We start from the raw sequence: 15,039 nt of genomic DNA, 5'->3' as shown, positions 1-15,039 counted from the left end.
ATATCTAGAAAATCCTATTCTGTGAAAATTCAGATCTATGAAAACAAACAGTAAATAAATCTAGCTTCATATATTCCAAAGGACTGAAAACACTGCTGTCTAAATCATAAGAGCCTCAATCATCTAAAACTATGATCTGATAGCCAACTCAATTTTAAACATTACTATTCAAATTACAGAAAATATTTAAATTAATGGCAGAAAGAAAAATAAGCATTTTCACATCATTTCTATCTCTTTCATTTTAACATGTTTCGGAAGAAGGGATACACAACTGCTTTTTAAAGTTATGGGGGGAAGCTAGTTATACAACACACATATAAATTCTTCAGTCTTATTTTACTTATTTCAACTTTTTTTTTTTTTTTGAGACGGAGTCTCGCTCTGTCGCCCAGGCTGGAGTGCAGTGGCCAGATCTCAGCTCACTGCAAGCTCCGCCTCCCGGGTTTATGCCGTTCTCCTGCCTCAGCCTCCCAAGTAGCTGGGACTACAGGCGCCCGCCACCTCGCCCAGCTAGTTTTTTTTGTATTTTTTAGTAGAGACGGGGTTTCATCGTGTTAGCCAGGATGGTCTCGATCTCCTGACCTTGTGATCTGCCCATCTTGGCCTCCCAAAGTGCTGTGATTACAGGCTTGAGCCACCTCCCGGCCTCAACTTTTTTTTTTTTTTTTGAGATGCAGTCTTGCTCTGTCGCCTAGGCTGGAGTACAGTAGTGTGATCTTGGCTCACTGCAAGCTCTGCCTCCCAGGTTCAAGTGATCCTCTCACCTGAGCCTCCTGAATAGCTGGGACTACAGGCGCGCATCACCACGTCCAGCTAATTTTTTGTATTTTCAGTAGGGAAGGGGTTTCACCATGTTGGCCAGGCTGGTCTTGAACTCCTGATCTCAGGTGCTCCACCTGCCTCAGCCTCCCAAAGTGCTGGGATTACAGGCACGAGCCACCATGCCTGGTCTCAACTTTTACATTTTAAAAAATAATATAAAAATCATTATATTTCTAAAACAAGGACATGAAAGTCATCCTTTAATGACATTTCTACAAAACTTTAACAATTACCTCAAGCTACACTTCATTCAAATCAACAAGTTGTTCCCCACTATCTTTGCTCCTAAACACATGAACCTGTGGTTTTTCCTCCCTTTAAGCTTCAATTCATAGAGACATTAAGAAGAAGATCTTCTTAAAGGGCTTTTTTTCTCAATAACCAAAAAACCACATTTCAACCAAAGCAATAAAGCTAACCACATCACCAGATGAAAGTTACAGAAAAGTACTATTTTCTGCCATATTGATTCATATTTCAAAGAGAAGAACCATGGATAACTCAAATCATTAACATACTGTAGACTGGGCTGGGCACGGTGGCTCACACCTATAATCCCAGCACTTTGGGAGACCGACGTGGGCGGATCACCTGAAGTCAGGAGTTTGAAACCAGCCTGGGCAACATGGTAAAACCCCATCTCTACCAAAAATACAAAAATTAGCTGGACATGGTGGCAGGTGCCTGTAATCACAGTTACTCAGGAGGCTGACACAGAAGAATCACTTGAACCCAGGAGTCGGAGGTTGCAGCGAGCCAAGATCATACCACTGCACTCCAGCCTGGGCAACAAGAGCAACACTCCGTCTACAAAAAAAAAAAAAAAAAAAACAAAAAAAAAACACCGTAGTCTGGCCCAGACATGGACCCCGCAGGAGATGGGTGCCCCCATCCACACACTGTCGTTTGGCCAGCAGACATTATGCCTCCCAAGGATATTCTGGGGAGGAACCAGCAGGGCTCTCCATCTCCAAAGCAGCTGCCAAGCCAGCAGCAGCATGAGCCCCTCCAGCCAAGACCAAAGCTGAGCCAGCTACCCCATCCCCAGGCCCCTGAGAAAATCCAGGAGCCCCCAGTCGATCTCTCCAAAGTGATGATCAAGTTTAACAAGGCCCACCTGGAGGAGTTCAAGGCGGCCTTCAAGCTGTTTAACTGAGTGGGGGCTGGCAAGATCCTGTACAGCCAGTTTGGGGACATGATGCGGGCCCTGGGCCAAAACCCCACCAATGCCAAGGTGCTCAAGTTCCTTGAGAACCCCAAGAGTGATGAGCTGAAGTCCCAGCATGTGGACTTCGAGACTTTCCTGCCCATGCTTCAGGTGACAGCCAAGAACCGGAACCAAGGCACGTATGAGGACTACTTGGAGGGGCTTCATGTGTTTGACAAGGAGGGGAATAGCAAAGTCTCGGGAGCAGAGCTCAGACAAGTCCTCATCACCCTGGGAGAGAAGATGGCTGAGGAGGAGATGGAGACTGTTCTGGCAGGACATGAGGACAGCATCAACGAGGAGGCCTTCCTGAAACACTACGAGGCCTTCCTGAAACACATGGTAAGCCTACTGAGCTCTGTAGATCCCTGGGGCCCAGACACTGGGCCCCCGCAGGCAGAAGCATGTTCCAACCACCAGGAGGCTACCTATTGTTTCAAAATAAAGACAAAGTTCTTCCCTTGGAGAAAATATATATACTATAGTTTATAATCTAGTCTCCACTTTACAAAGACGACATTACAGTCGTGGTAAAATGCTTTTCACATTCAAAATCATATCTACCATCTCATTTTCTTCTTACAATCCTGGAAGGCACACACAGCTGGCTTTATTACATTTTACCTTTGAGGCAACCAAGGTTCACTGAACCTAAAACAACTTTCTTGGGGGTCAGACAGTAGTAGAACTATCACTATACCCCAAGTCTCACCCCAAAAGTAAGTATTACATCAAAATTACTTTTGTAGCTCTTCACACTTTCCTTTTAACCTATCCGCATTCTCTACTTAAGGCTCTGTCTGATCAATAATTTAATTAACAAATTAAGGCAGAAAGGAAACCACTGACTTAAACAGAATTTGGCAATACATGTTTATTTGGGGGGGAGGGAAAAGAAAAAGAGGAAGAGGAAGGGGAAGGAAAGAGGAAGGAGAAAAGGAAGAAGAAGGGGAAGGAAAGTTTCTAATATCTTCCATTGAGAAGAATAATCAACAATCCTTCTGAAGTGTCATGACAATTCAGCAAAAAGTGTTGGGCAGTAAGCTGATGACTGATCAACTATACACTCAAAAAAAAGTTTGCGGTTCTTTACTTAAAAAAAAAAAAAAAAAAAAAAGAGGCCAGGCACTGTGGCCTCATACCTGTAATCCCAGCACTTTGGGAGGCTGAGATGGGAGGATCGCTTGAGGCCAGGAGTTCCAGACCAGCCTCGTCAACATAGCAAGACTTCATCTCTATTTTATTTAGAAAACAAAAAAAAGAGCACTGGAGAGAAACAATAATGTGATGGCCGTAACAACCACCCCCGGAAAACAGCCTACATTCTGCTTTAACACAAGTAACATCAGAAGCAGAGATGGCATTCCACCTAAAGAATCTTAGAACTACTTCTAAAGGTTATCTACACAAAAATTATACTTGGCTTTGGAAATAAGAAGATAAAAATTCCCATGAAAACACTTAGCAAGTGTAGTCGCTGAAATATAAACCCAATCATGTAGTTAACCCTAATAATTACATAATGACACCAGGGCCCTGAAAAAATTATCTTACAACTCTCACTCTTTAGCAGCTTAACAACGCTTTAAAATATAAATTAGGACTCCTTCCTGAGAGGTAATCAGTCCTATTAACCTACCTACCCAAAGCCTTCTGATACATCATCAATATTTTACTCTTTCTAATTAAGGCTACTAATATATGCAGACCTCCTACAAACTATGAGAGGCCAATCAGTAAAGGCCGGACCTGGCGGCTCACACCTGTGATCCCCGCACTTTGGGAGGCCGAGGCAGGAGAATCCCTTGAGCCTGGGAGGCAGAGATTGCAGTAAACCGAGATGGCACCACTTCACTCCAGCCTGGGCGAGGGAGGGAGACCCCCGGCCCGGTGGTTCACGCCTATAATCCCAACACCTTGGGAGGCTGAGGCGGATGAATCGCCTGAGGTCAGGAATTCGAAACCAGCTTAGCTAACACGGTGAAATCCCGTCTCTACCAAAAATACAAAAATTAGCCGAGTGTTGTGTCGCGCGCCTGTAATCTAGCTACTCAGGAGGCTGAGGCAGAAGAATCGCTTGAACCCGGGAAGGCAGAGGTTGCAGTCGGTCGAGATCGCGCCACTGCACTCCAACCTGGGGGACACAGCGAGACTGTGTCAAAAAAAAAAAAAACAAAAAAAAACTGGAGATTTAATAATTTAGGAAAGTTTAATATTGGAAATGTTAGCTTCTATCAACAAAGATTTCTTGTTACATTTTTGACCAACACGCCTAAAGCAAAACCAGAGCACGATCCACAAAGCAGAAAAAGGGAGAACATAGGAAATTAGTTTTGCTCCACAGAAGAGATTTAACCTACACAATCTTTGTCACCAACGCAAAATAAAGAAAGAAAGAACATTTTTTGTAAGAATACTGACAGAGTGGGAGTTTTGGAGTGCCAAAAAAAAGGGACTCAAATAAATCAGAAATAAGTACACCGTACCAAGCGACTACCTCTATTGTCAACATGGGACATATTTTTGGACACAGGATGCACTGCGTCAATACTAATGAATGATATATACACATTACATACACCCGAATAACTTGCTTTATACAAAATTCTATCACTTATTTCTTGACTGTCTCAGGAATAACCTCTGATTGGGCAGAAAACCCCTAAGTCCTAAAAGTTTCCAACACATTCCATTCTCATCCTTTTGTTGGGAACATTCTAAGCAAAGGATAAACGCTAATTGGGAATAAGCCTCCTCAAGAGACTCCGAAACCTAAGTTAAAATGGAATCGTCTCAAATAGCAAAGGCAAGCATTTAAGACAAACACACATTTGAACCCCACGGTTGGTATCGCTTCTGCAGCTCATGAACTTTCTTTTCCAGCCTACGGATGCACCTCTAACAAACTGAAAACTCATGCACTCAGAGGGAAAAACAACTGGACTCTTTCCCTCCTAAATAAGTTCAGGCGTAAGGGTCGAGAAAGAGGCAAAGGAACTTCAAATGTTTCCAAGGAAATCTCAAGGGCCCCACCCGGCTTCCGTCCCCACTCGCCAGACGGGTAAACGGCAGGACGAGCTCATTCTAAAGCCAGGTTCTGTGCCCTTCCTTGTTCAGCAGCAGCCAGGCCCTAGCCCCCAGCTGTGGAACGCCGGTTCTCACCTTCACCTCAGTTCTGGCCCAGAAGCTCCCCATACCGGCCTGCTTCCCATGCTCAGCCCGAGAGGGCTAAGCTCCAGGCCCCCTCCCTTACCTGCGCCTCCCGCCCCGGCCGCGCCGTTTGCCCCCCGCCCCAGCCACCGCTTCACCGGCTCAGCCCCCGGAAGTCGGCCCCAGAGCCCGGCAGTGGGCTCCTCAGGCCGCGGACGGTTGCGGCAAGAAGCGAAGCTGCTTACATGGTTGCTGCGGCTTCTTGCTTCCCCCCCAAGGCTCCGCCCTCTGTTTTCCTGTCCCCCAATCCGCAATCTTTCCCGGGGGCCGGCTCCTCCCAGCCCGCCCGACGCTCGGATCAGATGCTCAGGCAGAAGAAGTCCAGCCAGGATCGAGTCGTCCTGATCTTTTGGCCGAGATTAGGCCTCTTCAGCCTTCCTGGAAGAAGCCAGGGGGACTGCGCTCGTGAGCGTCACGCGTGCGGGGTCACCGAATCGGTGCTTGGTGCTTTGCAAGGGTGCTGGCTGGACTGCGATTACCGTATGTGTTCGATACTGTGGGCACTCAATGTCACTGCGTTGTTGTAGACAGTTCACTCGTGTAGCACTGAACCGGAGTTAGCGAGGACTCTGTTTCCAGACTTGCATGACTCCGCCAATAACCAGCCATATGATCTTAAACAAATTGCTCATTTATTTAGGCCTTAGACCTCAGGTGTGTAAAGTCGGATTAATAAAAGGACTCACTTCTTAATACTTTATTGAAATTAAGTAAATGCACTTAAAGCGAATGGCACAGTTCCCTGACCCGGAGTAAATGATGTTGGCTTTATAGTTAACTTTTTCATTTAGGTGTTGTGTTGCAAATACTGATGCAAATAAAGTTACCAAGCCCTATCTTGCTCAGCTTGGCTAGCGTTATTCGTTATTTCTGTCCTGCTAAGAGCGCAGTGCGGTTAACTGCAGAAAACATGCCCGCCGCAGTTGTGGGGCTTGGTAGGGGAGGATGGAAAGGAGACGAAACCTAAAGGGAAGTACAGCTTTAAATTCTGTAAGTCGTTTTCCTCAAGAGTTTTGTCAAATCCCAGGCCAGTTTTCCTTGAGTTGGAAAGTACCATCGAAACCTGCAGGTTGATTCCAGTGCAAATCCCAGTCACCATCCTCAGCTGGGCCCTTCGGCAATCTTTCTGGGGAGTCTGTAGTCAGCTTCTCCCATACCTCATTACTGCTGCGCCAGACCACCACCACAACCCCCACATTACCTTGACTATCATTCTCAGCAGAGAATCTTATTTTATACCCAAGTGAAATATCCCAAGTTATCTGAGCATGACCCTTAACAAACCTAATTCCCCCCACCACAACATTTACCTACATCCACCCCTGCCCTCGTCTGCCTTTCTCCCTCATCTCACTGAGGAAGGGGACTCTTCTTCCCCCAGCTCAATCCTTTTGGCCCCCAATTCACCCTCTCCTGTCTGCGAGCTTGCACCATATCTGCAACGTCCCCTTTTCCAATGACTCTTCCTCCTCAGCCCATAAAGATGCTCAAGTCTCTACCTTCCTTTAAAAAAATTTAAAAAGAAAAAAATTTAAGATAAGCAAAAAAAGCCCTCGTAATTACCACCATATGTTAATATTTCTTAAACCTACATGAAGTATAAAATAGGTACAGAGATCATATGAAAGGAATAAATCGCCCAGCCACGAAGACTGTAGTGTATGTAGAAACTCCATCTATGGTTTAAAAAAAAGAAAAAAAGTGCACTCCACAAATATTTTTTAGTCCCTAATTTAATCCGCAATGTGTTAGTTATATAAGCACACTGCACTAAGGATAAAATTATGAACATATCCCACTGCTTCACTTGACTAGCCTAAAAAATAAAAATATATGTGAACATTACACAGTCCATGTCCTCAAGAAGCTTACCATCTAATATCTGTATTAAACTGCTTACAGTTCAATTTTCTGTGGAAAAGAGATTGAAAACTGGGCTACTGTTTTTGGGGAAAAAAAAATCATTTTAGATTCTCACTTCACACTAGACATCCAAAATTAATTCCAGAGGAATTTTATCTGTAGAGAGATTATTTGTGTATATATCCTCCTCAAAAACTTTCATTCAAGCACAGATTTAGGATTCTTGCTGAATCAATTATTGTTTGATGATGTTATACTTCTATTCCTCTATATATATTAGTAGAATTTTACTGCAACTAATAGCTTTCCATCGTTTTCTTTCTTTCTTTATATTGGTTAGTATGACTTTGGACTCATTTTTCTCCAACATGTTATAGTTCATTACTGCCACCATTCATTTCTATGCTCCAGGTGTCCCTGCCTTGGCCAGTGTGAGCCCCTTCCAGCAGACTCCTGAGTCCATTTGACATGCCTCCATTACTTTTTGAGCACATCTTACCTTTTGTTCTTTTTCTCTCTCCACCACCCCTTACCCCTGGCAACCATGATTCTACCCACTGCTTCTATGAGTTCAACATTTTTACATTCCACATATATGAGATCTTGTGGTATATTTCTGTGCCTGGCTTATTTCACTTAACATCATGTCCCTAGGTTCATCCATGTTGTCACAAAAGACAGAATTTCCTTATTTTTAAGGCTGAATAATGTTCCACAGTATATATATACCACATTTTATTTTGTTATTATGTTTTTTGACATGGAGTCTGTCACCAAGGCTGGAGTGCAGTGGCACAATCTGGGCTCACTGCAATCTCCACCCTCCATCCCCCACCCTGATTCTCCTGCCTCAGCCTCCCGAGTAGCTGGGATTACAGGCGCCTGCCACCACACCCGGTTAATTTTTGTATTTTTAGTAGAGACGGGGTTTCACCATCTTGGCCAGGCTGGTCTTGAACTCCTGACCTCATGATCCACCTGCCTCAGCCTCCCAAAGTGCTGGGATTATAGGCATGAGCCACTGTGCCCAGCCCCACATTTTCTTTATTCAGTTGTTCATTGAGGGACACTTAGGTTGATTTCATATCTTGGCTATTGTGAATAATGCTGCAATAAAGATGGGAGTGCAGATACCTCTTCAAAATAGTGATTTTGGCTGGGCACAGTGGCTCACACCTGTAATCATAGCACTTTGGGAGGCCAAGATGGGAGGACTGCTTGAGGCCAGAAGCTCAACACCAGCCTGGTCAACATAGCAAGACCCCATCTCTATAAAAAGATTTTTTTTAATTTCAATAAAGGAAAAATAGTGATTTTATTTCCTTTGTATATACACCCTGTAGTGGGATGAGTGGATCACATGATAGTTTTATTTTTAAACTTTTTTGGCAACTTCCATACTGTTTTCCATAATGGCTATACTAATTTACATTCCTACCAACAGCATGCAGGGGTTTCCTTTTCTCTATTTTCTCTCCAATCTTGTTATCTTTTGTCTTTTTGATATAACCATTGTAATAGGTGTTAAGTGATATCTCTCACTATGGTTTTAATTTGCATTTGTCTGATGATTAATTATGTTGAACATGTTTTTCATATACCTGTTGGCCATTTGTATGTCCTCTTTTGAGAAATGTCTATTCACATCCTTTGCCCATTTTATAATCAGATTATTTGTTTTCTTACTATTGAGTTGTTTGAGTTCCTTATATATTTTGGATATTATCCCTTTATCAGATGTATGGCTGGCAAATATTTGCTCCTGTTCTCTCTGTTGTCTCTTCAATCTGTTGATTGTAACCCTTGCTCTGTAAAAAGTTTTCAGTTTTATGTAATCTCATTTGTCGATTTGGCTTTTGTAGCCTGTGCTTTTGGGGTCATATCTAAAAAATCACTACTCAGACCAACATCATGGAGCTTTCCCCCTCCTTTTTTTCTAGTAGTTTTACAGTTTCAGGTCGTACACATAAGTGTTCAATTTACTTGAGTTGATTATTACATATGATATGAGATAAGCCTCTAATTTCATTCTCCTGAATATGGATATCCCATTCCCCATTACTACTTATTGAAGAGAATATCCTTTCCCTATTGTGTATTCTTGGTCCCTTATTGAACAACTGACTGTAAATGGGTAGATTTTTTTTCTGGACTCTTTATTCTGTTTTTTACTTTTTAATCTTTTTTAAAAATTAGCAATCCTATTTATTAACTGATGGACTCTTTATTCTGTTCAGTTGGTTTTTCTGTTTCTCTGCCAGTATCATGCTGTTCTGATTACTGTAGCTTTGTGGTATATTTTGAGATCAAGCAGTATGATGCTTCTAGCTTTGTTCTTTTTGCTCAAGATTTCTTTAGCTATTCATCCTCTTTTGTCATTCCATAGGAATTTTAGAGGGTTTTTTTCTAGCTGTGTGAAAAATGTCATTGGAATTTTTATAGGGATTGCATTGAATCTGTGAATCACTTTGGGCATTTTAACAATATTCTTTCAACCCATAAACATGAGATGTCTTATTTATTTCTGTCTTCTTCAGTTTCTTTCATCAATGTTTTATAGGTTTCAGTGTGCGGGTCTTTTACTTATGTTAACTTATTTCTTTTTTTCTTTTCTTTTTTTTTTTTTTTTTTTTGAGATGGAGTCTCACTCTGTCTGTCGCCTGGGCTGGAGTGCAGTGGTGCCATCTTGGCTCACTGCAACCTCCACCTTCCGGGTTCAAGCGATTCTCCTGCCTCAGCCTCCTGAGTAGCTGGGATTGCAAGCGCCTGCCACTACACCCAGCTAATTTATTTTGTATTTTTAGTAGAGACAGGGTTTCACCATGCTGGCCAGGCTGCTCTCAAACTCCTGACCTCATGCTTCGCCCACCTTGGCCTCCCAAAGTGCTGGGATTACAGGCGTGAGCCACCGCACCCAGCCCGTATTTATTTCTAAGTATTTTAATATATTTTTGTAGCTATTGCAAATAGGATTGTTTTATGGATTTCTCTTTCAGATAGTTCACTGTTAATGTTTGGAAACACTACTCATTCTTGTATACTGGTTTTATATCCTACATTACTAAATTTCTTTATTAATTCTAATAGTTTTTTGGTGCAATCTTTAGGGTTTTTCTGTATAAGATCATGTCATCTGCCAGGCGTGGTGGCTCATGCCTGTAATGCCAGCACTTTGGGAGGCTGAGGTGGGCAGATCATGAGGTCAGGAGTTCGAGACCAGCCTGGCCAACATGCTGAAACCCCGTCTCTATTAAAAATACAAAAATTCGCTGGGCATGGTGCTGCATGCCTGTAGTCCCAGCTACTCAGGAGGCTGAGGCAGGAGAATTTCTTGAACCCGGGAGGCAGAGGTTGCAGTCAGCCGAGATCTCACTGCTTCACTCCAGCCTGGGTGACAGAGTAAGACTCTGTCAAAAAAAAAAAAAAAAAATCATGTCATCGGCAAACAGGTACAATTTAATTTCTTCCTTTTCAATTTGGATGCCTTTTATTTCATTCTCTTGCCTAATTGCCCTGACTAGGACTTCTAGTACTATGTTAAAATAGAAGGGGCAAGAGTGCATGTCCTGGTTGTGTTCCTGACCGTAGAGGAAAAGCTCTTTTTTACTGTTGAAATGATGTTAACTGTTGGTTTGTCATATATAACTTTTATTGTGTTGAGGCATATTCTTGCTATACCTAATTTGTTGAGAGCACTTCCTTACTTTTTGACCCGGCAGACTCATCTTGAACTTTCCCTGCCCCAGGCCTAGAATCAATCAGCTCTCAAAGGAGCACCAACTCCTTTTAGTAGGGATGCAGACATGTTTGTAAAAATTATGAAACTCAGTTCCAGCTAGGATGCAATAAAATGCACTCTCTTACACTGCGTGTGAAAATATAAATTGGTATATTCCCCTCTAGAAAATGATTTGGTGGATTTAAGCACCTTAAAAATATTTATACTTCATGATCCAATAATCCCCATTCTAGCAATCTGGCCCAAAGAATTGATCTGTGTTTTAGAAAAGTAAGATAAAGACATTTATCACAGCCATTTATACATTAAAGAAACAAAAAGGAAACATCCAATACAAACCAACACAAATGACACGAAAGCAATGTAATCAAATCCATTCTAACCAACACAACTGACATGGAAGCAATACAAATGATTTTTTAAAATATGTAGGCATCAATAGTATGTTGACTAAGACTTTTAAAAGCAATTTTCCACCGGGCGTGGTGGCTCACGCCTGTAATCCCAACACTTTGGAACGCCAAGGCGGGCAGATCACTTGAGGTCAGGAGTTCGAGACCAGCCTGGCCAATATGGTGAAACCTCATCTCTACTAAAAATACAAAAATTAGCCAGGGATGGTGGCCCATGCCTGTAATCCCAGCTGCTCGGGAGACTGAGGCAGGAGAATCACTTGAACCCTGGAGGTGGAGGTTGCAGTGAGCCAAGATCGTGCCACTGCACTCCAGCCTGGGTGACAGAGCCAGACTCCGTATCAAAAATAAAAAAGTATGGCTCCAGCCTGTAATCTCAGCACTTTGGGAGGCCGAGACGGGTGGATCACGAGGTCAGGAGATCGAGACCATCCTGGCTAACACATTGAAACCCCGTCTCTACTAAAAAATACAAAAAACTAGCCGGGCGAGGTGGCGGGCGCCTGTAGTCCCAGCTACTCAGGAGGCTGACGCAGGAGAATGACGTAAACCCGGGAGGCGGAGCTTGCAGTGAGCCGAGATTGCGCCACTGCACTCCAGCCTGGGCGACAGAGCGAGACTCCGTCTCAAAATAAATAAATAAATAAATAAATAAGTATTTTTCTTTACTTTACAATCAACCTTCTTGAACAGGTTTTCTTGTCTCTCTTTCCATACCCCCCATTCATGCTTCAGTCCCCTGTAGTATGGCTTCTATCTTCTGATCCTCACAGAACCATTCCACTTCTATCTTCTTCATCGTCATAGAACCTTTTTACTAAAAGTGCATTCAAGATGTCCTCCTTTTGCAAAAATTATTTTCAGACCCTGTCTTTTTTTTTTAATCTCTCTGAAACACTCCCTCTTTGTTGAAAACTTTCTTGTCTGTTGGCTTCTATGACATTAGGCTCTGCTGATTCTTTGTTAACCCCCAGACACTCCTTCTCATTCTCTTTGTGGGGGCTCCTTTTCCTCTACGTGACCTTTAAGATGTAAGTGTCCCTCAGAGTTCTCACTGAGGTTGACTTTTCTCCTTACTTTGAAGTCCTAGATAATATATACTCTGTCTTCAACTGTTACCAACACATGCTAAAGATTCCCGAATTTCTTTCTCCAGTCCACCCTTTCTGAACTGCAGATGAGGCCAACTGCCTCCTGGACATCATCTTGCTGTCCCATGGCATCGCAAAGTTAACAAACCTTAAACTTAACCCATGATCTTGGCCATCAAATCTGTGACTCTATGTATATTCCTTCCTTGTTGAACTGCACCTGGTCTCCCAAACTCCAAATTCAGAAGTCCCTTTTGCTGTTCTCTCTCTCCTAATCTTCATGGACAATCAATGACCAAGCTCTATTCATTCCACCTCACCCTTTTTTAGATAATCAAAATGAAAATACAACCACATTAGAATATTTATGAGAATCCCGTTATCTGGATGAGTGTCTCAAAACCACAATGCTTATAGAAATTCCATGGCCCATGTTTCCATTTGTGTTTATAACAGTATTTCGGGCCAGACTATTAAAATACTCAGATTCTTTTACCGGCTATATGAAAGACAAATGATGTCAACATATACAATATTAACAAAATAGAGAAGAGTGCTAGGCTAAATGAACCATCATATGTCATCCAGTAAAATAGGCTAGCTATGTAAAAAAGAACGTGCACGTGGCTGGCCATGGTGGCTCACGCCTATAATCCCAGCACTTTGGGAGGCCAAGGCTAGTGGATCACGAGGTCAGGAGATTGAGATCATCCTAACTCACACGGTGAAACCCCGTCTCTGCTAAAAGTACAAAACAAAATTAGTGGGCGTGGTGGCTTACGCCTCTAGTCCCAGCTACTCAGGAGGCTAAGGCAGGAGAATGGCGTGAACCCGAGAGGTGGAGTTTGCAGTGAGCAGAGATGGCGCCACTGCACTCCAGCCTGGGCAACAGAGCAAGACTCTGTCTCAAAAAAAAAAAAAAAAAAGAACGTGCACATAACCAGTGAGCTTCATCTTCACATTTCAAAAAGTAATTTCAGCTAAATGTTATTTGTTATATTTAAGTGATATTAATGGTAATGTGTTGTTTTCTACTTTTCTTTCCAGTCATTTTATCTATAAATTTTTGTATTTTACAGTTGTATAAGAGCTGTCAGCATAAGAAGCATATATCTAGTTTTATGCATATTTATAGCAATATTTTAATGTCGATCCTAGGGATCTGAAAAATAACTTTTTTAAGAGATAGGGTCTCACTTGGTTGCCCCAGTTAGAGTGCAGTGGTGCAATTATAGCTTACTGGAGCCTGCAGCCTTGAATTCTTGGGCTCAAGTGATCCTCCCACTTCAGCCTCCCAGGTAGCTAGAACTATAGGCGCAATCTTGCCTAATTTTTGTTTGTTTGTTTGTTTTGTATAAAGAGGGTCTCCTTATGTTGCCTAGGCTGGTTAAAAACTCCTAGCCTCAAGCAATCCTCCTGCCTTGGCCTCCCAAAGTGCTGAGATTACAGACTTGAGCCACTGCACTCGGCCAAATTTTTCAGTGAAAAATGAACTCCTCCATAACTGGCTTAGGAAACACTGTTTTAGATGCTGAGACTCCAGTAACTACCACCTTTACTACTACATTGGCTTAAAGCCAAGTTTGCTGCCATCTCTAGCAAGTGTTTAGGATGTGATATAACATGTTTTATGATTAAATTTGCCTTGGTTCTATATAACATCCTATAGCTATTCACTTTTTAACGGTATTTTTCTCAATGATAGTGAATGTCTTTATTGTACTATATTTGACATATTTTTATGGCTGCCCTACATTGTTTAGGGAACAAGTATGGATATGAACGCTTACTTGTGGTAGTGAGCAAGGGGTAATAAGAAATGTGAACCTGATATAATATAAAGTAACTACAGTCTCAGGTGTCTTAGGGCATCAGATTCAAGATGAAAATTAAAAGTGTGGGGAAAAGAAAGATAAGATTATTCCTGTGTCTATGCAGAAATGGAAGTCATAAGAAACTCCATTTTGATCTGTACTAAGAAAAATTGTTCTGCTTTGAGATGCTGTTAATCTGTAACTTTACCCCAACCCTGTGCTCACAGAAACATGTGCTGTATTGAATCAACATTTAATGGATTTAGGGATGTGCAGGATGTGCCTTATTAACAATATGTTTGCAGGCAGTATGCCTGGTAAAAGTCATCACCGTTCTCCATTCTCTATTAACCAGGGACACAGTGCACTGTGGAAAGCTGCAGGGACCTCTGCCCAAGAAAGCCTGGGTATTGTCCAAGGTTTCTCCCAACTGAGATAGCCTGAGATACGGCCTCATGGGAAAGGAAAGACCTTACATCCCCCAGCCCGACACCCGTGAAGGGTCTGTGCTGAGGAGGAGTAGTGAAAGAAGGAGGCCTCTTTGCAGTTGAGATAAGAAGAAGGTTTCTGTGTCCTGCTCGTCCCTGGGAATGGAATGTCTTGGTGTAAAGCTGACCATTCATTCTATTCTGAGATAGGAGAAAATCGCCTATCTCAGATAGGCTGGAAGCAAGATATGCTGGCAGCAATACTTCTCTGTTACTCCTTGCTACACTGAGATGTTTGTGTAAAGTGAAACATAAATCTAGCCTATGTGCACATCCAGGCACAGTGCCTTCCCTGGAACTTATTCATGATACAGATTCCTTTGCTCACATTTCCCTGCTGACCTTCTCCCCACCATCACCCTGTTTTTCTGCCACACTCCCCTCACCAA

General features: G+C 42.6%; 1 protein-coding gene and 1 pseudogene across 50 annotated transcripts in view; one reads left to right on the top strand and one right to left on the bottom strand.

Moving 5' to 3' along the window:
- Positions 1 to 5,465, bottom strand: part of PIKFYVE (phosphoinositide kinase, FYVE-type zinc finger containing) — a 92,066-nt gene extending 86,601 nt beyond the window's left edge. For 24 of the 50 annotated variants that reach the window (XM_005574103.4, XM_074009930.1, XM_074009921.1 and 21 more), the window contains exon 1: positions 5,428 to 5,465. Coding sequence is in view for 13 of the 50 variants with exons in the window: in XM_065525946.1 (XP_065382018.1) it covers positions 3,175 to 3,252 (78 nt within the window). In the remaining 37 variants the exon portion in view is untranslated. Of the gene's footprint in view, positions 1 to 3,174; positions 3,268 to 5,285 lie in introns of all 50 variants that reach the window. The other 26 variants (XM_065525946.1, XM_065525951.1, XM_065525949.1 and 23 more) reach the window with 2 other exon arrangements.
- LOC102116253 (myosin light chain 6B pseudogene) lies at positions 38 to 2,873 on the top strand (annotated as a pseudogene).
- Positions 5,466 to 15,039: the final 9,574 nt, after the last annotated feature.

Source organism: Macaca fascicularis, chromosome 12, assembly GCF_037993035.2.
Source record: "Macaca fascicularis isolate 582-1 chromosome 12, T2T-MFA8v1.1".
Taxonomy (NCBI): Eukaryota; Metazoa; Chordata; class Mammalia; order Primates; family Cercopithecidae; genus Macaca; species Macaca fascicularis.
Note: the sequence above shows the minus strand (reverse complement) of the source record. Positions and strands in the feature narration are given on the sequence as shown.